This window comes from Eleutherodactylus coqui, chromosome 6, assembly GCF_035609145.1.
Source record: "Eleutherodactylus coqui strain aEleCoq1 chromosome 6, aEleCoq1.hap1, whole genome shotgun sequence".
In the NCBI taxonomy this organism is placed as follows: Eukaryota; Metazoa; Chordata; class Amphibia; order Anura; family Eleutherodactylidae; genus Eleutherodactylus; species Eleutherodactylus coqui.
In genome coordinates, this window is record NC_089842.1 from 160,628,073 (window position 1) to 160,654,537 (window position 26,465).

Consider the following 26,465-nt stretch of genomic DNA (forward strand, 5'->3'; position numbering starts at 1 on the left):
ATGAAGGTTAAATGCTGCAGCCTTCATTTTTATGGTCTATAATCTAAATTATTCACTCAGGCCTATTGGCTTTTCAAAGGAAATACAAAAGAATTAATTGTTCAACTTAGTCACTGTGAAGGTGAATTTCCAAATGGTGCAGCTTTTGATACAGGCTTTCAGTTGCAGAATGCTTGGTCCATGGGGCGATCACCTTACTTGAAGGTAGGGGTCTGCCATTCCCTCTGTAGCCAAGGGTCAGTCTCCCTTTTCCTGGTCTCAGTCTCTCTATCTGAGAAGTCAGCTGCCAACAGCTCCAGGACTGTCTAGGCTTGGTTGGTTGGTCCAGTGGATCTACAATCTGTAATCCGTAACAGTATTCTGAGGCCATGGATCCTGCTGATCTCTTTGGTGGGGCAATTTCTGATTTGCGCAGGAATTGATTCAACAGCGTGATCGCCAGGAACGGAATCTTGAGCGCCCACTGGAGCTCCATTTCTACTGACACAGTGGTATCACAGTCTTCCTCAACGGATGCAATCTTAGCTCCATCTGAGTTCGCCGTTCGGCGTGTATGAAGTTCGTTCTGCAGTTCTGTCTGAGATCGCCAGTTCTTGGGTGTGAAAGATGTAACAGAAGTTATATGTATGACATGTATATCTGTGCTGTGTACATGTCCTCTGTGCTAGGCCATATGGATAAGTCCTGTACACCATTATGTCAGTCTGCTTTATGACTGTGGGTGCCTACCCTAACCGACTTAACTCGCTTAACTTAAAACAAAAGCTCACCAACAACTTCTTGCTGTTAAAACGTGGGGTAGGCCACAGCTTTATTAACTATATTTAATGCAAATTAATTCTTTTAAAATTTTTCAAAAATCTCACGCTTCCATGCTGTAAAATGTAACAAAGTTTATGATCCGGAAAAAACACCCGGGATATTCGAAAGCCCCAGTCTCCTTCGGGCTTGCTAATCCTCCTCGAAACGCATCCAGCTTGGAAGCTCTATGCCTTTGCACAAGCTGTGACGACTTCCTCAACCACTCCACTACTTCAAATGACCGAATAACCGAAACCTGCTGATGTCTTTCTGGGTTGGGTGGGCGGGTGTCTTCTTTTTATCTGGGTGTCTTCTTTTTATCCGTCTTCACCCGACGATCCTTTTCTGATGTCTTCTCTTCCTTTCTTCTTCTTCTCTTCCCTTCACTCCTCCCCTTCCTCTCTTAACTCCGCCCTCTCTCCCACTACTCTCGTTCTATTCAAACTTACCCTTCCTTAGCCCCCAGTCCCTATGCAGCCGCATTATACATTCTGCTGCATGCCATTCTGATTCCACATCTGTATATGTGTCCGTTTCTCTCTGTGCTGGGTCTGTATAAGGCCTTCTGATCTGTCTATGCTGGCATGGTCGCCAGTTCTGATTCGGTATCTGTATAACTGTCCATGTGCCTTTAGAGTCTGTTAGTCCCCTCTCGGTGCCCAGCACCTCCAGGATCTGCAAAAGGCCACTCCCAGCTCTTGGCTGCGTTCCCTGCCCCCAGCTGGACATAGCAAACCAAACTACTTGTACCCGCAGTGACAAGCCGTGGACTTCCCACTAGGGAAATAATGTACAACCCTAGGGGATTCATCCGGGATTGATAGATTCAGGGCAAGGAGGGGGCGTAAGGAGGGAGGTACAGTAAGGTCGCTACTCGTGTCTGCCGCTCTCATGCAGTTCTGGGCTGCAGCAAGCATCATTCTGCTATTCCTGTGCATATGGATCCTCTGTCTGTTTTCATCCAGCACTGAGCGGGTTAACCAGTACTCTGTCACTCAGATGTGGGATTAATCGGCAATCTCTTCCCTATTTAAGCTGAGTTGCCTCAGAATTGGTGTTTGTTAGTTTCTGACACTCAGCTTTCTTTGGTCACCCTGCTCTGTCTGATCTGTGTTTTTTCAGCCTTCCTGTGTTGGGTCTGTTTCAGGCCTTCTGTTCTGTCTGAGGCTTCTTGCGTTTCTAATCTGTTTGTAGATTTGATTTGTCAGTTCCCATTCCTCTTTATGGTTTGCTCTTGCTCTGTCCTGCCTCTGTATGCTTCTGTCTGCTGACAATCCCTGCATTTGCCACCCCATCAGGGATAGTCAGACCCGTGGTTCCAGCGCAGAGCTGCCCTTATCGGGGCGACTTCCTTGCTTGTAGGTATGGGTCTGCCATTCCCTCTGCACCCAGGGGTCAATCTCCCTTTTCCTGGCAACAGTCCCTCTATCCAAGGAGTCAGCTGCCAACCACTCCAGGCCTGGTCTAGGCTTGGTTGGTTGGTTGGTCCAGTGGATCCACAATCTGTAATCTGAAACAATGTTCCTAAGCCATATTAGAGCATATGGACACCATAAAGCAGCTCCTGTTCTGGCAGACCTGAGTCATCCTTGAGAGATATGATCAGAACATCCTACAGCCACATGTGTTGCCTCTCATGGCAGGTGCAATCTACATTTTCCAACAGGATAATGCTCAGCTGCACACGGCAAGGGTGTCATATGAATGTCTCCACAACATTGCCACACTTCTGTAGCCTGCTGGTTTACCAGATTTATCGCCAATAGAAACTGTATGGGACTATCTTTGATGTCAACTTCGATGCCAGTGTACGAGTTTGCACAATCTATAGGCTCAGTTATAGCAAATGTGAACTGATTTCCAGCAGTATACAATACGGAACCTGTATGTCGGGCATATCACATGCATCACTTGACGGCCCAACAAAGTACTAGAGCCTGTGTTTTCTTCAATAAATTATCCTGCTCTTAGGCCATTCTCACACACAATGCTTTTTACAGCGTTTACCGCGGCGTTTCAAATGCCACGGCTGTACAATGCCTCCACTGATTTCAATAAGGGCTTCTCAGACTGGCATTCGAACGTGGCATTTCAAACATGGCTTTTCTACTGCTGTGAATTTTAAGTGCTGTCTGCTCTATTTCCAGGTGTTTAAGCGATTATTAATGCACCTCATCACCCATTACAGTGATGGGGTGCGTTAAAAAATTCTGTTGAACACTGTACAGTGCAATTGAAAACGCAGCTTGAAATCGCAGTAAAACCTACTTAAATTTTGATATAAGTGTGCAATTACTTACTTATATCAAGATTACAATCACACATATAAAGTTTCATTTAATTCTGACAACTCCTAGGTGCTTGATTTTTTTGGAAAAGGAGGATTGATAGATAGATAGATAGATAGATAGATAGATAGATAGATGGTTGCTTTTGGTTTATAGGTGAATATTGTTGATGGCGCTTTGCTGGGATATTCTGTGATTTAATATAGGATTTGTTCTTATGTATACGACGCTGTACCCAAAAAAACCAGGAATTCATTTATTAAAAATGATTAGAGATGAGCGAGCGTACTTGCTAAGGCAAATTACTCGAGCGAGTATTGCCATTTTTGAGTACATGCCCGCTCGTCCCAAAAGGTTCGGGGGCCGGCGGTGGAGAGAGCGGAGGGACAGGGGAGATTTCTCTCTCCCCCCCCCCCCCGCTCCCCCATGCTCACTCCCGCAACTCACAGCTCACCCCCGCCACCCCCCGAATCTTTTGGCACGAGCAGGCATGTACTCGAAAATGGCAATACTCGCTCGAGTAATTTGCCTTAGCGGGTATGCTCGCTCATCTCTAAAAACGATCTATTTATTTGATTTTTTGTAACTTCAGTCTCCTTCAGAATCCTCTCCACTTGAAGCAATATTTCTCTAAATATTTTTTGCACTGCTCAAAGCATTTGTTAAACTCATTGTTATTGATGTCTTTTAGTACTTGTGCCGTTTTTATTTCACGTCCTTAATATTAGCAAAATGTTTTCCTTTGAGATTTCTTTTAACCCAAGGAAATGAAAAAAAAGTTGCACGGAGTGAGATTGGATGAATACGGACAGTAAGGCAAGGGTGTCATGACGTTGTTTGTCAGTGCTGTGTCGTCATGATGAAAGAACCAATCACCTGTTTGACACAAATTGGGATGTTTTCTCATCACACAACTTTTTCAAAACTTTCAAATAAAAATATTTGTTGACTGTTTGATTCGGTGTCACAAATTCTTAGTGCACTATCCCTCTCACATCAAAGAAACACATGAGCATTGTTTTCATCTGACGTCACTTATTGTTTGAACCACTAATCACAAAATAGGTAAAAAACTGGACAACTTGTTAAAAAAAAAATGCTGGAGCCAAATATAATCTTCCCCAACATCGTCGGCTGGCAACAGAAGCCTATACTGGTTACACACAGGTTTCTGTTGCTTTTAGGTACTCCTCGTATATACAGAGTCGAATCAAATTATTATGACTACCAGCTAAAATCCAGAGTAACCACTATGTGCCACACAGACAGCAGCTAGGCGGGCTGGGAGTGACTCAATAAAGTGCTGGTAGGTTGTCTGAAGTATCTGAATCCAATACTGGAGGGTGTGTGGGGGAGGATTCACAGAGCGCACATGACAATGGTGGTCTCTCAGATGCTCAATTGGGTTCAAATCTAGAGAATTTGGGGGCCAGTAAAATACTTTAAAGTCTTGGTCATGCTTTTTCAAACACTGTCAGATATTTCTAGCCATGTGACATATCACATTGTCTTGCTGGAAGTTCCCATCTGCCCCAGAGAAGACAAACAGCACGTATGGGTGTATGTGATCCGAAAGGATGGAATCATAACCAGATCCATTCAGAGTGCCTTCCACATGGATGAATGGGCCCAGAGAATGCCATGAAAAAATTCCCAAGACCATAATGCTGCCATTACCAGCTTGTGGTTACAGGGTGCTCTGAAGTTTCTCTTCTGACACGCCAACATCAATCTATTCGATGAAGAAGAAATCGTGACTCATTGGAGAAGGAAACCTTTTGCCAATCAGCGGTGGTCCAATTTCAATACTGTCATGCAAATTGAAGTCTTTTTGTTATGGTATTAGGGCGGTTGCTTAAGTACGCTTGGCACAGGGCTCCCTGATCTACATCCATGCCACTGTCCCTTCCTGGAGATAGCCCTGATGGTGGACACGTCTAGGCCACCAACTCTGACCCTACGCTTACTAGGGGGGACAGACAGGGACCGCTGTACCTATGCAAGAGACTACTACCCACTAGCGCCGACAGGAAAGGCAGATGACAAGAAGCAACACGAAACAATACAAATAGAACAGAGGCAGCTGGGAAGGCCTTGCTGATAACAGCGAGGTCTAGCAGACAAACTGGTGGGAGGAGCCGATAGGTAGATAGACCTTTTAATCACCAGCACACTACTCAGACACATAGCAGGGTAATTAACCTGACTGGAAGGCACAGGAGATGTTAACCCTAGCTCATCTGGACAGAACAAGGTGTGCTGGCAAAATTAACTATGAGCTGACAGGTGTAACACTTTTCTTTTGATGCACCTTTGTTAGTATAGGTGAAGTGACCATCCCTCTGCTTTGGAGCCCCATAAGCAATGGAGTTTGCTGAACTGTTATTTTAGACACACATCTGGTAGCCCCCTGGCTCATTTTTATGGCTCCACTGTAGCATATCGGTTGGCCTTTATCCACCTTCATTGCCGGCATTCAGCTACCACATCAATTGCTTGTAATGTTCTATATGTTCAACATTAGTTATTCCTAGTGGGGCCATTTGTCCACTCACGATACACTTTCACCACAGCAGCAAGCGAATAGTTCACAAATTGCACTGTTTGAGAAATACTGCTACCCTTAGCCCAAAAGCCAATTATCACCCTTTTTTGCAACTCAGATAAATCGCCCCTGTAATCCATGACAACAATGAGTGATATGTGAGCAGAGAGACTATTGTGCACCTTCTACAAGCCATCTTTTGAGCAATCATCTTTGTGTCTAAAAGCACTTTTAGAGTAATGATGCATATTAATGCACTGTGTATCAGATGTGTTCAACTATACAAGCTGTCAAACATTCAAAGCACCATCACAAAAATTTAGCAAATTGGGAGTTAGAACACTGGAACTCAGCCAGCGATATATTGTGCAACCATGTTTCTCTATGGAAATACGGAGTAAAACAAGTGATCCACTCTAAGTATATGCACCATGAGAGTTAAAATATTGCTGAATCTCTCCAACGCTTATTTTTTATTATCACCTGAGTCACCGCTTCTAAATAAATGTACTTTCATAGAGGTGTACAGTGCACGTGTTATGTATTGATGAAATACAGTGTCACACTTCATTGGTTACATGCATCTGAATATGAGCAGACCGGAGAAAGGGAAAACTGTAGCATGTTCTCAATTTCACCCGAGACTGGTCAGTGCATATTACAACAGCTGAGACAAGACTCTGTGAGCAGAAGATGAATTCTATTCCAGAATGGAATGGAAATGAGTGAAAACTATTAGCACATTTGCCTCACAGTGCAGGTATAGACAGCAGACACTACAATGTTCTCATCGGGAACAGGTCTTTCTGCTCTCGTTAATGGAAAAGTTTCCATCAAATACAATTGTAGCAAAGTTGTCATACATTGTCATTTGTGATATTCTATATGCTATTTTAGGTTATGCTTTCATTTGAGAAGTCTGTAAAAATGGTAGTATAGAAAAAAGCATACGATAGTCTAGTCAAATAAACAGGTACAGAGGGATATGAAGATGTCACCCACATCTTGGTCCTTCCCTTCGGCATCATGCATGCTCATGTCTTCACCAGCAGAAACCTTTCCCTTTACATACGTCATCCCATCCTATCCTCAGGATGAAGGGAACGTCTACTTCATCAGTTCAGGGAACCAAAAGGAAATGCATGTTATGTGCAAAGATAAGCATGCCTCTCGGATGGTTGGCCAAGAGATATAACTAGAGATGAGCGAGCGTACTCGGAAAAGCACTACTCGCTCGAGTAATTTGCTTTATCCGAGTATCGCTGTGCTCGTCCCTGAAGATTCGGGTGCCGCTGCGGCTGACAGGTGAGTCGCAGTGGGGAGCAGGGGAGAGCGGGCGGGAGAGAAAGATCTTACCTCCGTTCCTCCCCACTCTCCCCTGCAGCTCCCCGCTCCGTGTCGGCACCCGAATCTTCAGGGACGAGCACAGCGATACTCGGATAAAGCAAATTACTCGAACGAGTAGTGCTTTTCCGAGTACGCTCGCTCATCTCTAGATATAACAGTACCTGAGCTGGAAGGGATACACTTCTTTACATAAAGCATAAAATTATTTTTGGTCCCCAATCAGGATTTTGGGGGCTGGTACTGGGTGTTGGTCAATCCATTTGCTTAGTATTATGAAGACCTTAAATTAAAGTGGTCTATTTTCATGACAGATCTTCATTAGCTTCTTCAGCTTTCTTGGTAAGTTTGGGTAGGCTTCTGCTTGTGCAATTTGAGCAGTAGCACTTTTTCGGTGCCCGACCTGTTGGGATTTACGCACTTCCTGACGCTCAATCCTCCGGGTGAGGCAACCATTGCACACCACTTCAAACTGGAGATTGAATAGTGAGGTGGCTGTGTTTATAACGTCTATAAATGTAAAGGGAGAGGCATGGATATTTACAGCCAACTCACCATTTAGTCTCTGCTTGGATGCCATGGAGACCTCACTCTCCTATTAGGTGGAAATCTCTGGTGGATAGAGGGTGTGATAAAATTGTTCTTAGTGAGAACACATCATTAAACTAACCCTCGGGGCCGGAACAAACAGAGATGGCCATGCCACTTTTCTGATTACCTAATGCACACTGTGTATAGTCGGTAGACTAAGGTGCATTTACACACACAGATGATCGCTCAAAATTTGAGCGATCATTTTGCTTAGGTCCTAATGGGCTTATCAGCTCTTAAGTAGCTAACTAGCTTCATTTGCCTATATTTAAAGAACAGCGGGTGGTCTGTTCTCTAAATACATCGCTATTGTTCTCCAGTGGGACAGCAGCTGTTAAAGAATGTTATCAGCACTGCCCACAGATAACTCAGCATTTCATGCTTACCTGCAGTCAGCGATGGACGAAAAGTGCACAGTAAGTGCATGATGGGCACAGATTTACACACAACGATTATCGCTCAAAAGATGCCTTTTGAGCAAATTTTGAGCGATAATCAGTGTGTAAAAGGGCCTTAAATGTTGCTCTGACTGGCCAGTACCACAATCAAAGCAGTGTCTAGTGTCTAAGATTAATCATGCGTACTAATGCACAATGTGCATCATGTTGTCAGAGAAGCGGTGTGGCCATTTTTGCTTGTCCTGGACTGAAGGATCTCTTTAAATGTTTTATCGATGACTATTAAAAAGGATCAACTTCTTATTTCTAAAAACAGTGCCCCTCTTATCCATGGCTCTGTCTGGTATTGCAGTCTAGCTCCAATCAAGCGAATGATGCAATACCAGACAACTCAGAATCCCTGTAGACTGTATCTAGGCTGGAGCCATTGATCATAGTTTTGCCCTAATGGAGTAAAAATAACGAGCAGGTAAGCATTACCCGTAGGCTCATCATGTCTGAGCTCTCTGCTGGACATCTGCTTTAAGTATTCTGTGGAGTTCTCTAAAGCCAAATGAAACAAGCATTTATGATATTGACTCTTGGTGGCATGTTGTGCTATGGACTGTGTGTTATTTCCAAAGTAAGCAGTTTTAATCAAGCAGTTGTGTAAATCTGCTTATTAAACATTCAAATTAATAAATTATGCAGGAGGATAATGTGCTTGTTTGTGTATTTGGGCAGAATCTAAAAATACTCTTTACATCCCAGCAGAAAATCATCGCTATATACAGTACATTCAATAATGGTTATTAAAATCCGAGATGGTTACAGAGTCAAAGTACAGCTATCTATCTGCTTCCTGCGTGAACATAGCAGTAATTACACTGCATAACATGCTGGGTCAGCACTCTCCAGGCAGATTCTCCTAAGTGATTTTAAAGTCCGTTACTTGAAAGGGACAACTAGAAAAAAGTTGTTTTTCTTGTTTTTCTCAATTACCATATCATTTGGCTGCGTTGAAACTTGAAAAGTTGAGTTTGTCAACTGGTGCACCCTATGGTGATATCACCTGTTCTTTACATAGTTACTCCAACGTCATGAGCAAGGCTGCCTTCACACCTGCGTTGGGGCTCAGTGTAGGGTTTTCGTCTCTCTGCTCCCTTTTTGGAGGAGAGAGACAAATAAAACGGAAAAAGGGATTTCAATGGGTTAATTCTCATCACTCTTTTTTGTGCTTGCATCTCACGCACATAAAAAAAATGCAGCATGCCCTATTTTTGTGCGCATTTGCACCCAAAGGCTCCATAGAGCACTCAATACCCATTTAATTGCGCAATTTCACAGGAATAAGAACATACCTGGAACTATTTAGACTAAATAGCCTTTTAAATGGCGTGGATGTGTCGCGTGCCCATGGAAAATGGCCCTGCAAGCGCAAAAAATACAGTAGTATGCACAAAAACACGTGCGGAAGCACGTCGTTCATGGCATAAATGCAATGCACTTATGTGAACATTTTTGCGCATATGCTCGTGTCAGGCCACCCTGAGAGTTATCTTGATGCACAGACAATACAATTAAAAGACAAATTCATCCCTAATCCGCTGGTATGATTTATAGTAAAAAGTAATTGCAAAGAACTTCAGAGGCTAATGCAAAAAAAGACCCCTAAAATAGGGTTAATATAAAAAATTTCTAGTCTTCAGTGGCATTCATAAAGAGGGGGTTACATACATACTGTATACATGAGGGCGGATTCAGATGGTTTTCTCCTCTTACACGGCCACGATAATTACAGTCGTATAAAGAGACAAAACAAAACCACTTATCTCTCTGGGATTTCAGTAGTTTCGTTTTCACCACCACTTTTCCATGATTTGTTCCGCCGGGAAAGATAAGACCTGACCGGCTTTTCCAACACGTAGTTAAACTACGTGCGGGGGAATAAGGAGCAGACGCTATCTTCCTGTTGTTATTTTTTAACTCCTACACTCTGGTGCGGACTTTGAACAGTCAACAAAGGAGAAGGGTTTCCCCTCATTCAGGTGCAACCATGCTCCGTGCCGCCAATTGTAGTTGTGCCCACAGCAGTGGGAGTACGCTTTGAGGGCCACTAACTTCCTGCAATGCTGCCCTTCTATCATGTACATAAGCACACAATAAGGCCTCCTGCTCACGGCGGATATTTGCTTCGGAATCCGTTGCGGGCATCTGCATCAATGTTCCGCAGCAAATAGCGCCCATAGCATGCAATGGGAAATCGATTCTTCCTCCACCCTTGAGGAAACCAATTGTGGTTTCCGCAAGCAGAGGAAAAATCGCAGCATGCTCCATTTTTGTGCCAATTCTGCGCAGACGGCCCGTCTGCAATGAACATTGTGGGCAGGATGCGGATTTTGCGTCTTCACCTAACAATGGTGTGGGGAAAAAACCCTCTGTATTGCGCATGTGCGACAGCGAGCCGCCGGGTCCATCCACAGTACAGAAAAGAAGCCAACAGAGCAGGTGTGCATGGACGCTGCTGCTGCAAGAGCTGGATTCAGCTGCAGGAGTCCACATGTGGAATCCAGCTCTGAAGTGTGCAGGAGACATAAAGCTTCCGGCACACTAGCAGTGTTTGGGTGTGTGTATTCCCAGTGTTAAGTCACGGGCAACACACACGCACACATTATAGCCTATGGGGCTATGCACACTGCTATTTTTTCATGTAGATCAATGGACTGTATGAAAAAACTCATTGCATCTCCTGTTCTTCTCCATATCACGTAGGAAAATTAGGACATGCAAATGTATGTTAATGAGCCATTCGCGTATTGGACAGCTTACGAACAGGTGTCTGATTTGAGTTACACCAGAACCTTTTCAAGTGCAACTTGGACACACGGCAAATGTGTAGAACTCATGGACTACATGACAGCCATCAGAAGAGCGGTACATCCTCTACTGGTTGTCATGGTTGGAACTCTCTGCGTGGAATCGAAGGAAAACCCCTGAGCGACCATCACATTCACACAAAATTGGACACATTTTTTAGGAAGTTAATCACCCTATCAGTTATGTGTGGGGAAAGATGATCTAGAGAATGTACAAAATCCAAACCCAGAACCTGAGTGGTTTAAAGGCTTCAATGTTATTTACTAAGCCACCGTATCCTAGAGAAATGTAAATGTTTTGGCATCAAGCTAATGTAGGCCTTCATCATGTAATCTATGACGTCAAAATAATAATAATTTCTCATATTTTTTTTCTCATTTTAGCTTTAAAAAAAGGACGTTACTGGATAACTCCTGATCCCTACCACAAAGACGATAACATCCAAATTGGCCGAGAGGTGAAAATATCTTGCCAGGTGGAAGCCGTTCCATCCGAGGAACTTACCTTTAGTTGGTTTAAAAATGGCCGTCCTTTAAGAAGTTCTGAAAGGATGGTCATCACTCAAACGGACCCTGATGTCTCTCCGGGCACCACCAATCTGGATATCATTGATTTAAAATTTACGGATTTTGGGACATACACATGTGTTGCTTCACTTAAAGGGGGAGGTGTACCAGATATCAGCAATGATGTGAATATATCCAGCAGCACAGGTAAGGGGTTATACCTATTTTTAATTTTATTTTGTCCAGCGAGGAAGCAGATTTTCAGTTGTAAGTGTGTCCTACCTACCTTGCTTGTTTTTGGTTGTCAGTTTGTTTGCTTTTTGGTAATAAGAAGGTGAATTACTTCTTTATACTCCAGTGATTTATTATCTAGATGTTTTATTATTGTTTTACTGTTTAATTGCTGTTATTAGTTCCTTTAAAAAAACAGTGGTATGAGGCAGAAGTAGTGGAAAACAGGGCCTTGGGCTCTCTCAATGGGACTTGAAAGTTGTTAATAAGGCTTTCATGTGGCTCAGTGATGCTGCAAGAACAGAGGAGCAGAAAGCGAAAGGACAGTACCTGCTCAGATGGTGGCAGATGAGATTCCATACCAGCCAGCTACTATTTTGGCCTGCAACTGGAAACATTAAAGGGATACCTGCAGGAGAGAACCTGAAAGGTCAGCCTTCTGCTGCCAAAGTTTGGCGCTGGAGACCTTCCATATAAGTGTGGTGGAACACTTTTCGAAATGTTACTTCCCATCATTTAAAAGTAAAAGTTATTATACACAACATTAGAGCCATAATGTGGTTGTGACCATTAACATTTTCATTACACCAGCCGCATCTTTGCCAACCCTGTATGAGGGACTTCCACAGAGAACTTTCCCTGACGTACCATCTTGGGGAGGTGAGACAGCGAATGGCAAATTCTCATAACCTGAAGCCTATTGTGCCCACACCTATCACACAGGACTCGGACAGTTAACCTGTGTAGTGTTTGATTATTATTACCCATATAAACTACACCCACGTGGACAAAACAGTATATAGCTCCACCTGAGCCCCACCTCCTTAAAAGACATCACAAACTTCCCAACTTTGAAATTCATACTAACATACAGTCGGTGACAACACTGAACAACTTTACGTTTGAAGATACAACATGATAACTCCTCATGCGTATCGAAGCACCTTCATATTCATCAATTAGAACTGGAGCAACATGCTAGCATACCTTTTAACTTTTTGGAATGAGTACTACTCAGAGAAGTTCTTCATTATTGGCTTATATAATAGAGATCCAGCTCTTTTGGATTTGAAATTCCAGAATCTCTTTGATTGGTTGCTTACCATCTGAAGGAGCTACTCCTTGACTATATCCATGTCTGTTTAACATTTCTCCATTCAAAAAGCAGAATGAGCACAATAACTATTTTGTATATAATCAAACATCTCTAGTTCATGATGTTGGCCCTTTTGAAAGACAGAGTTCCTGCTTATAAGAAGAAAGGGAAGGTGAGAATCTAGAAATATTGAGTAGCGGCTTCCTACTCCATCACTGCCACTATAGCTTGGTAGGAGTCATTCCTGAAGCATTGTTAGCTTTCCAGAGACGATGTTTTAAAATGGTTTTGCCAATGAAAAAATATAAATATGATTTTTTTATATACCATATATGTCTGATTGAGTAAAGTCTGATCACACAGAGCCTCCCAAGATCACGAGAATTAGAGTATTTGACTTTTCTTTCAACTCCACTCATATGCACCATCACTCTTCCTTAAAGGGCTTGTCCGGTTCCAGCTACTGGACAACATTGCCCCTCTAGCTTCAACTGTGTTAAAATAACAAAAAGAACAGTACTAATCCCTCTTCTGCCTCCATGATCTAATGCGTTAGCCCCACAGTAGTATTCGAGTTTGTTGATACTGCTGATGTCTCTGTACGTCACCTGACCTTTGCAGCAAATCAGAGGTTGCAGCGTCATCACCCATTCTCTCAGCATCTTCACTCACATCTTGGGTGCCATGATTGCAGGAGTACAGAATGTAGACATTGCAGTCTCTGCTTGGTTGCATTAGTCAGGTGACTTATTAGCAATAACAAGCAAAGCACTAAATTCCTGTGTTAGAGGTGTGTAAGCACTGCTGTTTTTGTTATTTTAACACAGTTGGAGCATGTGGACAATGTTATCCGGTAAACAGACCATTTTGAAGGGTTTGCCCCACTATTGCCACTTTAGCCTGTACTGTAACCTCTGAGTCCCGCAAGTCTCACCGTATTAATGGAGTAGTGGTCATGTTTAATTAATCTCTATGAGACTAACAGCTATAGCTGAGCATGCTATACAGGATCTGAGGATTGAATACCTGTAATCTTGGGATAATCTAGGGAGCCGTTTGACCTCTAGCAATCACCCCTCCTCCACATGGTTTCTCTCTCTCTGGCCTAATTCACACGAGCGTTGCTATTCTACACCGGCCGCATCACGGACAAAAATCACATAAGTGAAGAAAAGCCCCAATCGAGACCCACGATTAATTAGCGTTTCCTCATCCATTCACATGGGTGTGTTGCGGGAAAAATACGCTGCAGTGCAGAATTCCTTCAGTCAGCAGAAATCCTCAAAATGACTTCTAATGCTTTATTATAGCCAGCTGTCTTTGTTTCCAAGCACCAGACACAGGTAGACTCCCTCCCACTCACATTTCTTTTAGCTCCCATAGGAGTCTATGGGAGCCTCCAGGGTTTTTCGTCAAAAGATAGGTCAAGACTAGAGATGAGCGAACTTACTCGTTTCGAGTAATTACTTGATCGAGCACCGCGATTTTCGAGTACTTCAGTACTCGGGTAAAAAGATTCGGGGGGCAGGGGGAGGGGGGAGGCGTGGCGGTGTGGGGGGTAGCAGCGGGGAACAGGGGGGAGCCCTCTCTCTCTCCCTCTCCCCCCCACTCCCCGCTGCAACCCCCCCACTCACCCACGGCGGCCCCCGAATCTTTTCGCCCGAGTAGGGAAGTACTCGAAAATCGCGGTACTCGGGTAAAAAAGGGGCGTAGCCGAGTACGCTCGCTCATCTCTAGTCAAGACCTATCTTTTGATGCAGAGTGAAAAATCACCGTCTGAAAACGGTCGTCGATTTGATGTTTTGAAGCAGCGATTTTTTTCACAGGCCAGAAAATCGGCCATGTGGTTGATTGCATTGTAATCCAATACTTTACATGGTCATGATTTTCGGACAATATTTTAAGCGACAAAATAGCTGTGTAAAAATGCTCATGTGAATGAGGCTTCTATGTGGGTCATTCAGCCTAAACTATTGTACAAATTTATGGGCAGAAACAATACAGGCTCTATAGGCACTGAAAAGGTGTCATATTAGAAATGACGCATGATGGTTGGGGTCCTTATAACGGATTTTGCTTTGGGCCAGGGAGTTACCTCTCTGGATGCCTCTAAAAAAATTAGGAAAAAACAATTTTTTGACATTTGAAATTCTTTATTTGATGTGTTTTATCAAATGTTTTAGGAAGAATTCCTGTTCCTTTAAGGTGTCTTTGAGGTCTGACTGTCCTTTAAAGCCCATCTACTGAGACTGAGAAGATAAAAGTCTACCATATTATTTATTTTCTATTCCTCTGGATGTGGAAGCTATTACTTCAACATTATTTTGGCTAACACGAGAACGGCTCCTTGTAAATCATATCTGGGTTTTCATTAAAGACTGTATTGCTAGAGGGGTATTTATACAGCTTTTTCTGTAACTGTGAAACAGAGTTCAATCAGTAGTATCAAATTAAAGACACACATCCCATCAGAGCGGCGATTGCTTCTCTCAGTTACAAAGTGATTTTTGCATTCTGGCTTTTAACTCTATACACAATGTAAGTTATGTTAGCTTTTTGATGCTGCAAGGGGTATAGAACAGGATGTATAAGCTATAAATTGTTGTATGATCCTTTCACTTACTCAGCCTTAAGCACTTAGGCATTATACTTCTTCCCATGGTACCTAAAAATACTGTACAAAGTGTATGCGTCACATTTAGAAATGTAACAGAATCAAGTTGGCTAGATGTAGCAGGGCTGAACTCATCATTTGAACAACTCATGGTAATGCCAGGATGTGTTATTTGGCCATTTACATAGGACTGCATTATCTTAAAGGGAAACTACAATAATAATAATTACAGACAAAGGGCTTCTTCAGATGGGCGTATGTGCAACTACTACACTTGCCGCTACGGAGCGTAGTTGCGCAGGAACCAAGGTTTTTTTCACACCATTCAAACTCCATGTTAGTGTGCGTGAGTTTGGAAAAAAACCGGGAAGATAGGTTCTGCCCTATCGTTCTCACATGTAGTATTAACACACAAGAATAGTGCTTTGAAAACAAAACCATTGAGAACAATGGTTCCATTTCATCCCATTGTGCAGCCATGATTTTCACGGCCGCATAACAGGTAAAAATCACGACCATCTGTTTAAGCCCTGATAAGATAATTTGCAGCATTGTGGTACATGCACCCTGTAGTTGAGTTATAATGCCTTAAATGTTATCATTTGCTACATCTGTACATTTCCCACATCAACTAATTTCCACTTTTTTTCCATTTTCTTGTTTTCATTTTTTTCCTCTCTAATTTCAAAAAAATCATAGCTCTTTCATTTTACCAATGACATATCTATATGGGCTTATTTTTGCGGAACAAGTATTTTTAATCCGTACTAGTAATTATTAGGAAATTATAGCACCAGTGTTTCTGGTGGTGCAATGCGCCACCCAGCTGTGCTACATGGTACATACATTATGATCCCCACACATCACATACACAGCTCTACTACATCCATCTTGATTCCCACACATTACAGACACAACACTTTACACACACAGCTCTACTACATGGTACATCCATTATGATCCCCACATATCACACACACAGCTCTACTACATCCATCTTTATTCCCATGCATTATGCACGCAACACATTACACACACAGCTCTGCTACATGGTACATCTATTATGATCCCCACACACAGAGCTCTACTACATCCATCTTGATTCCCACACAAGAGAAACACAGCTTGGCTTATCGCACAGCAGTGACATCACCACAGGTCCTTCAGCCCACCGGATCTCTGTGGAGGCAGTAAGTCAGTGTCTTCTGTCAGGACTGCTGAGTTATGTCTCTAAATAATAATGGCTTAGTTGTAGTGTCATTTTGATTTTTTTTGTGCTCCCCTTCCAAGAGCCCTAACGTTGTTCTTTCTTCTGTCGGTCAGGCTATGTGTTTTATATATACTGTAGGACCTGCAACGACGTCACCAGGGGGCAGAGTGATTACGTCACCAGGAGCGGAGCATGAGAAGCACTCACATACATACTCACTAATAAGTGGTCGTTAGTAGTTTGACTATTTAACATACAATTTCATGCACTGGAAGAGTTTTAAAATTTGCTAAGTGGGGAAATGTAAAAAAAAAATGCAGCTGCGCATTTTGAAGGTGGAAATGCTTTAACAACATTCACTGTGCAGTAAAATTATGTTATCTTTATTCTGTGGGTTAGTATGATTATGGTGATACCAAACTAGTTTTTTAAATTGAGATTGACAACTGTGTGCAACTGGGTGTATCCCACTACAATCAGTACTGAGAATGTGAGACTATAATGGAGGAATGGCACAATGCAGCTAGGCCGGTGCTGCTGCCACCCCATTGAATGCAAATGGGGTGAAGGCAACCCCTACAGCAATAATTTTCAGGAGGGGCTTGAAATATAAGTCTTACCTCAAAAATCGTCCCTAACTCACCTAGAAACGCTATCTGACTCTTCTCCTCATCCTCGTCAATCTTAATCTGTATTCTGGTGGACAGGCATTGAAAAATCCCCGCCTCCAGAAAGCGATGCCTCTGATTCTAGTTGAGTTAATTTTTTTTTTTTAACAGCTAAGGATGATTATCGGGGTAGGGCTTATATTTCAAGCCACCTCCAAAAATCATTGCTGCAGGGGTTGCCATTAATCCCAATGGGGTGGCAGTGAATAGCATTATGGACCTCTGTCACAGCTGTGACAGATGTGGCAGGGGATTCTTTCATGCCTGTGGGGAGTCCTATCAGCACTGAACACTGGCACATGTAAAAAAAAGCATGGAGATTCAGTCGCGCACATTTTATGGAGCGTATTTGTTTTGTGCGCAAAAAAACACGTGTCTACCAGAGTCCCTAGGAGAAAAGATTCTGCAGTATTGTTATTTCATGAAGTTACTGAAACAGATATGTCAGGAGAGAGGTGATGGTTCCTCTTTAAGGGACCCTTCTAACAAAAAGAGAATGTAAAAAGTTCACAGCCCCTTTACATTTTTTCTCCACTATACAGGATCTCATTACCATATGAGTGAAACTTCTCCAAAAGACCACTTCTTTATACAGACCAGATTTTTGTGATAGATCTTTAGTTCCAGCATATAAAACACATGCTGGCAATCATCTTTGAAAGGAACACCTCTCTTGAAAACCATTTTGCAATGCAATTTTGAGCACTATCCTCAAAGAGCTTCCTCTCCATATATTCACTGCTCCCATGTTTATGATCAAACAATGTCAACATCTACTGTAAGTTAAAACAATACGGAGAGTAGTTGACTTATTGCCCCGGATAACCTCAAACTCATCACCATGACAAATATTCCTGTCCAATTCCAAATCAACCTGTAGCCTATGGGAAATAATTTCTCCACTTAACTTCCCTCCAAGAAACACGTGCAGCTGGATTTTTTCAACTATTTTCTACAATGCAAGCGCAATAAGCATTTTTGCTGAGAGAGAAGCAATATGAAATGAAGAAGAAAGTGTTTAAAATTACTGTTTTTAGAGTAAGATTGGGACTCAAAGATCTGCAGGCTGCAATTTTAAGTGAAAGTGAGATGTTGTCAGACACAGATTGACATGTTACACCTTTTCGAGAGCTCCCCATTGAGCTTTTATGCCAGGTAGAGTGTTCCAAGGCTTTCATTTACATCCATTTCAAAGTCTCTTTGGTAGGCAACAATAGAAAGATTCATGGAACATGGGTCTTTGATTTCGTCTTGGTCGTCTAAAATACTAACTGTATCCTGGCGAAGATGGAAGATGCCTTGTCAATTGTTTGATATAATTTTAGATGATGAGTAGCTAGTCAAGCACTGGAATATACAATGTCATCCAGATGATGATGGATGTGAGACATCAGATGTACTGTATAGAATGATAGAAGGCAATGGCATGGTAGGAAATTTTCAGAGTGAGGGCTCTATTGTGTTCCTGTGCCATTTTTCATGTAGACATGTACAATGGTTTGACTTAGAAGAGCAATAAAAGTTAAATACAAGTTAATCTAGAATACAAGGGCATCTTGAAATAGTTGCATACATATCTATTGTTGTAAAGTGACTTAAACTACTATGATTTGAGAGCAATTCAATGAAACCTGAAACAGTTTACGTTTAAGAAAAGTGGATGTGTTTTGTATGACAGTGTTTTGGTTAATTTTGTGGAAAGAATCTGTACTTGTAATAATGTCATGGTGCGCCAATTGCAACTCTGGAACGGGACCTGGGTGCGATCTTGGCGTGAGCTCCAGTCCACGTGACCTGCTCATCAGTGCATGCTCACTATCAATGTGGAATTGGCCACTTACGGGAACAGTGTTTTGCATGTTTATGGGCAGATTGATTGCCTGAGAGGTGGGGGTCAGCCAACCAATCAGCATTATTCTGTGTGTGTGTGTATATATATATTCTGGTTTCTCCTCATGCTGGTCATTCAGTTTGTGTGGTCTCCCTGTCTGATCATGGTAATGAAGATCTAGTTTAGTCTACAACACCCTGTCATATTAGCACCTCTTTGACTCCTATGTCAAGACTCTGTCTGAAGGGGTTTGTTGTCCAGTCAGCAGTTTCTGATTCTGACCTGCAGATTAGTTGAGATAAGTCTGGTGTTACTATCATAATTATCTGGGGTGTTATAACATCTTATCACCCATATGTCTGTGGTTTATACATTTGTGTTACATTTAAACTTTACCACATTCCCTGTCACCATCTAGGTAAAGTTAGGGTCACTCCAGGTACCTGACATGGGGCTGCCCTTATCAGGGCGATTACTCCGCTTAAAGGTAGGGTCTTTCTATTTTGGTGATTTCAGTCAGTTTTCCCTCATTTCCTGTTTTGTGTTTCTTTGTATATTTATATATTTCATGTTATCCATGCTTGTACTAGAGTGCATGTTCTAGTTTTTAATGGACACAATGTTATGGTCGGCTTGAACATAAGTGTTTTTTTAAAAATGATTTCCTTTTTAGCTTAAAAGAGACATTCCACAAAGTCTTACTCATATGGTCCCCACCGTTCAGTGTCTTCTTGCAGTTGCTTTTAGGTAATGCAACTCAGTTGCATGTATAGTAAATCCCAAATTTGTAAATGTTTTATTTTTTTTGCTGTACTGCTGTTATTTTTATATATGACTTTTTAATTCCTTGTCAGAATTGACAGCGACATTTAAAGAGTTAACAGCGCTGACCAGCTGTGTGGCTGATTGCAACAATTGCCCGCGGGTGTCAGCTGTAATAAACAGCTGACGCCTGCGCTTTATGAAGAGAGGTTGTCCCGCAATCTCTCTTCATACATAGACCGTGGATACAGGCCGTCAAAAGGCGTATCAGCATTCGTTAATGGGTTAAATAAGATACTTATTTTACAAAAAATAAACAATGGCGAACAGGGACATCAGAAAACCATGTATAAAAAGGAAATTCAAGTAAAAATAAACATATATAACTTTTTTAATAGGTCATACTGTTTTTTAATGTAGTGTATTTGTCTCCAATATCTTGCTGCAGATTATTCTGGCTTTTCAGGCATGTGTTTAGGCATTTCACAACACAACTTTATCCATACCAGTCGAGAAAAAAACCCTCAATGAAGGCGGTTTCATATGACCAAGTGAAATTGTACAGCCTATTGTGCAGGTATTAAGTGCGCATTTGCATACCTACCATAGACTTCTATGCGGCTCTTAGTGTGCAAATATGCAGGAAAATAGAGCAGCTCCTATTTTTTCTGCACGACCAAAGTGCACACAAAAAAATTATTCATGTGAAAGAACCCTGAAAGCTGGACCAAAAAAAGAAGAGGCTAGGCTCACACATTGGGGTAGCAGTGATAAACTATGAATTTACTACAAAACATGTAGGCACAGTTTTGACTACAACATGTAAACCTAATGTTATTGCATGCATGGAGGCATGTGTATGAATCTTGCAAGTAATATGTTGACATGTAAAATTATAGCTCACCTCTCATTGCCAACGTTGTTGGTCTGCAAAGCAAAATAGCACATGCCGCTGCAGCTGCATGCTTTTTGGAGGGAAGCATCCTCTTGCCTGTCTTTTTGTTGATGTTCGCTCATTCATTTAATAATCGAAGCTACGTCCAACACACAATTACAAAAGTCATAGTTACTTTATATAATTTCCTTTACAATATGTTACATTCATACAGGACATAGAAAATGTGCCTCTCACAGATATCTCTCACCTAACGTTACTCTTGTCCATGAGGGACAAATGTAGGCTTATAGTTAAAACACCAAAACACAGGGAACACAAAGGAGGTTATAAAATAACAAAACTGCAGGAGTGGGAACACTTTCCTTAAGCAACTTCGGCTTGGTGAACACTTCCTAAAAGCAGGGTAATCGTTCCGATAAGGACGGACCTATGTCGGAAACCTAGGGAACCCAGCCTAGATGGAGGATAGGGAAGGATCTATAGCAGATGGAAATATATTATATATAAAAAATATAGCTAGGCAAAGGTAAAAAAGCACCATAGTAAAAGTATCACCACTGGTATTGCAGAAGGCCACTGACACACCCGACCTCATGCAGGAAAATGACCAGCATTCATGTAGAGGCAGGCCCAGAATAAATACACTCCCATTGTAGCTGATTGGCTGGCTAGGGAAAACATTTTCCTGTACGCCAGTCAGGGGGATATTGTAGCAGGGGAAAGAGGTAGGGCATATTAAGGAATTACCAACAGACAACACCAAAAGGACCTTCCACAGCGATAGGAAACTCCAAGGGATGTCCAACAGCCAACACTTTGGCAGCAACAAGATGCCACATCTTGGCACACCAGTTGTGGTCACGTGTACCGGGCTGATATCGTGACACAACCCCAGCTATACTTCCTGATTGTTGCCGGCATGCCGCAACATCATTAACTGAGATAGTGAGTAGAAAATTGGGTAAAGTTGAAGAATTCTTTATGTATTTCTTACATTTTTTTATTGCAATATTTTGCAAAATATAAGCAAGAGAGGAATCAACAGGGAAGAATTCTGATAGTTTGTGTGTGCATTTACTATATTCAATATTCCTTTAGCATAAAAGGTATTTCAAGCTAAATGTTTATAATGTGAGAGTCTTACAGAATAATGGAAAGATAATGACAGTGATTGCCCCCCCCCCCATGTTGACTATTGCTAAATGGCATTGCATAGAATGTACTTTTCTTTGCTCATTTTTATTTCATGGGCACTAAGAACCTATCCATCATATGAGATTTAAAATGTATCATGGGACCCACAATTCCTTAAACTCAGAAAACATGATTCATAATCACACTACGGAGTATGCAGTCAATTTTAAAACATGCTTTTGAATATTTAGGCCCCAGCTGATACGTTCATGTAGGACTTATCCACCTGGCCTGCATGAATGACCTTAAAAAGAGGTCACACCAAGAGGTAACCGTCAAAAAGGACCATGCCAACAAACAAAAGGGAAGATGACTTTTGCAGGAGCAGACCCTGCCTGACAAGAACAGCCATGCGTTCTCATACCTAAGGGCCTTGTCTGTTTCTAGATTGCAGACAGTGATAGAGTACAGATGAAGGAAAAGCTGATAGACTAGGCAGATGGAAATAAGCTTCAAAAGGTACTTCACATATAGATGTCCACATATACACTACTGATAGGTAAAATGCACAACACCAAACAAGACATAGATTCAGGCGTCCACACTCCAACAGATAGAAGACACACATTCAGACCTGACACACCAATGGACGGAGGGAATTCAGGCGTCCACACACCTACTGTATGTAGTAACCCAGACCTAATAGATGTTTAAGCAGCGGGGCAAAAATGAGATGGTTGTTATGGTGGCTCTACTGCTCCTCTTGGAAGATGGTAAAAATGGTGGTCTATTGGGCCGAGCTACACTAGTGGTAAAAATAATCAATAAAATAAGCAATAGGCAGTTGTTATAGCCTGCTAACAGTGGAGTCGGGTAGGGGAAGATGTTAGTTGTCGTGACGCCAGTCCGTATATGGGTAGGGACCCATTCCAGACAAAAATAATAAAATATAAAAATTGGAGAAATAAAAATAATTGGGGCAGTAGTCCTTGTTCCTGAAGCATTAGCGTGGTACCTCAGTGCAGTATATTGATGATAGGAAGATACTCCAGGCAACAGACTTTAGATGGTAATTAGAGATGAGCGAACGTACTCGTCCGAGCTTGATGCTCGGGCGAATATTAGGGTGTTCGGGATGCTCGTTACTCGTAACGAGTACCACGCGATGTTCGGGTTACTTTCATTTTCTTCCCTGAGAAATTTGCGCGCTTTTCTGGCCAATAGAAAGACAGGGAAGGCACTACAACTTCCCCCTGCAACGTTCAAGCCCTATACCACCCCCCTGCAGTGAGTGGCTGGCGAGATTACGTGTCACCCGAGTATTAAAATCTGCCGGCCCGCGGCTCGCCACAGATGCGTTCTCACTTAGCTGAGGGAAAGTGCTGTTGATGCTGGGGCTGCTATAGGGAGAGTGTTAGGAGTGATTTTAGGCTTCAAGAACCCCAACGGTCCTTCTTCTCTATATGCGCTTAATGGGGCCGGTGGCAGTAGCGCCGACCCCATTGAGAACATATAGAAGACAAATCATTCTTCTCTGCCACAGCTGTAACAGCTGTGGCAGAGAAGAACGATGTTTGCCCATTGAATTCAATGGAGCGGCAATACAGCCGCTCCATTGAAAGCAATGGGCTGCCGGCGTGCGCGGGGTGAATTGTCGGGAAGGGGTTAAATATATAAGCCCTTCCCTGCAATTCATCCTAAAATGTGTTAAAATAAAAAAAAATTGTATACTCACCTTTCCGCTGCAGCCGGAGTCCAGCCGCAGCCGCTGTCAGTTCTCCTGAACTGCTTCTTGGCACTATTCAGCCGGCGGGGCTTTAAAATCCCCGCCTGCTGAATGATCTGCCTCTGATTGGTCACAGCCCTGACCAATCAGAGGCTGAAAACACTCACACACCCATTCATGAATTCATGAATGGGTGAGTAACTGCTGCCTCTCAGCGCTGAGCCAATCAGGGGCAGGTCTGACTCACATCCATTCATGAATGGGTGTGAGTGAGGCATGCCTCTGATTGGCTCAGCGCTGAGCCAATCAGGGGGCAGGACTGACTCACACCCCCTTCACACCCACTGCAGGACGGCCACGCGGAGCTCCGGCTGCCGGCAGAAGGTGAGTATACAATTTTTTTTATTTTAACACATTTTAGGATGGATTGCAGGGAAGGGCTTATATATTTAAGCCCTTACCGACAATTCATCCCGGGCTCGCCCGCAGCGCATTGCTTTCAATGGAGACGGCTGTATTGCCGTCTCCATTGAATGCAATGCGCTGGACAGCTCCGGCCCGTTTCTAATGAAACGCGGCTAGGAGCAGATTTTCGGGCGATTTGAGGGCGACTTGCGCGCACCGGTCACGCGATTTGCAGATGCGCATCCATCATGCGATCCGCAAATCGCGCGAAAAATCGCCCGTCTGACTAAGGCCTTAGTCAGACCGGCGTTTTTCGCGCGATTTGCGCATGCGTCCGGCGAATTTTTATCGGACACATGAGCGCTTTTTATGCGCTCGTCCGATAAATTATAGAACAGAAATCGCAGATCGCACCTATCTGCGATCTGCGATTCCTGTTCTCTTTTCTATATGCGCTCAATGGGGCCGGCGGCAGCAGCGCCGACCCCATTGAGAACATATAGAAGACAAAGCATTCTTCTCTGCCACAGCTGTAACAGCTGTGGCAGAGAAGAACGATGTTAGCCCATTGAATTCAATGGAGTCGGCTGTATTGCTGGCTCCATTGAATTCAATGGGCTAACATCGTTCTTCTCTGCCACAGCTGTTACTGCTGCGGCAGAGAAGAACGATCTTTATGCTGACAGTGCGGGGGGGGGGGGGGGGGCCACTCTTGCCGCTATTGTGGCTTAATAGTGGGACCTGTGAACTTGAGATGCAGCCCAACATGTAGCCCCTCGCCTGCCCTATCCGTTGCTGTGTCGTTCCCATCACTTTATTGAATTGCCCAGATTTTCACACATGAAAACCTTAGCGAGCATCGGCGAAATACAAAAATGCTCGAGTCGCCCATTCACTTCAATGGGGTTCGTTACTCGAAACGAACCCTCGAGCATCGCGATAATTTCGTCCCGAGTAACGAGCACCCGAGCATTTTGGTGCTCGCTCATCTCTAATGGTAATTGTTACGTTCATGTGGGCAAGTGAGCACCGGGCCCACACAAACATTACAGGAGATCAGGACTGCCAATAGGACCCAAACACTCACCTTGCATACCAGCACACATAACAGATGGAAATGCTATGAAAGTACGAGGTATTTGTTCGTGGATTGGCCAAGTCGCCTAAGCCCGCATGCCACTACAAGGCTCCGTGTTGTCTTGCGGGTCCCTACACTAGCAAGACAACTGACCCCAAGCTGCAGGAAGAATGGCAGAACCCTACCTATAAGCAAGGCGATTGCCTTGATAAAGGCAGCCCCGCACTGCAACCTCAGACCTGACTATCCCTGAAGGAGTAATACACAGAACCAGACAGAACTGACACACAAACAAATGCAGGACAGAGCGAGGGCAAACTGACAGAAAATAAATGTAAGAACAGGCGCAAATATGCAGGAAGCCTCATGCAGGACAGAAGGTCAAGAAACAGACCCAAGACAGAAGCAGACAGAATACAGATCAGATATAGCAAACATGCAGGAAAACCAAACCAACCAGGCAGAAAGCGGATATTTATCCGCAAACAGAGCGGTGTTGATTGGCTAGCAGGAGAACACCACACTCAGCCAGCTTAATGATTCCATTCTTGCTACCGTAAAATGCTATGTATTTTATGCATGCAAATCAAGAGAAAATACACTACATGCCAACATACCCCAATGGCAAAAACAGACGGCCGGTAGCCGCAATTCCGCTCGCTGCTACGGAGTGTAGTTGTATATGAGTGATTTTAATTAATTTCTTCTCGGGCTGTTCAGACTCCACGTGATAGTGCGAGAATTTGAAAAAAACAGCAAGAAGATAAGTCCTGCCCCATCTAGCCTGCATGTAGTATCAACTAAGTGCAGAAAAGATACGGCAAGCCCTAGTTAAAAGCACGGGCGAGAATACCGCTAGTGAAAATCAATGGTCTCACTTTGTCCTGTTATGTGTCCGTAAGGGGTGAATACGCTGCCAATTTTTGTAAGGCTTCGTTCACACGAGCGCTGTTTGCGCGCTATAGAGGCACGCATAGAGCGAGCCTCTATAAGAACCAATGGTTTCCTATAGAACTGTTCAGATGAATGAATTTTAGACACGCTAAATCCTCTCACCTATCAAAGGTGGGACAGGACATGTGACTACAGGTTGCATCTAAGCTCCGTGCTGCACGCAAAGATAGGACCTGACCTATCTCTGGTGTGTGCTTTCCAAAGACTCCCATGGGAGCTAGAAAACACACACCTCACACCACGGATCGTGTAAACGAGCTAGTTCAAATAGCTGGAATTCACCTGTTTACACGATCTTTAGTGTAGTATAGACGTGATCTTTTCACACGCCTATTCTGCGCTACAACAGCGCTCGTCTGAACGAGCCCTAATGGAATTGGAGGTATAAAATCATCAGTACCAGCGATGTGGATGAGATTTAAAGAAATCCCATACACATGCTGTGACAAAACATCTGCAGCATTACTTGACCAGTGGTGCAAATTTTAAATCCACAGCATGTTAAAGTATGCTGCGAATTGGTTGCAGA

At 43.1% G+C, this 26,465-nt stretch overlaps 1 protein-coding gene across 2 annotated transcripts in view; it reads left to right on the forward strand.

Moving 5' to 3' along the window:
- Positions 1 to 26,465, forward strand: part of MDGA2 (MAM domain containing glycosylphosphatidylinositol anchor 2) — a 646,753-nt gene that overhangs the window by 422,041 nt on the left and 198,247 nt on the right. For both annotated transcript variants that reach the window (XM_066608091.1, XM_066608092.1), the window contains exon 7: positions 11,207 to 11,536. In XM_066608091.1, coding sequence (XP_066464188.1) covers positions 11,207 to 11,536 — 330 coding nt within the window. The remainder of the gene's footprint in view (positions 1 to 11,206; positions 11,537 to 26,465) is intronic.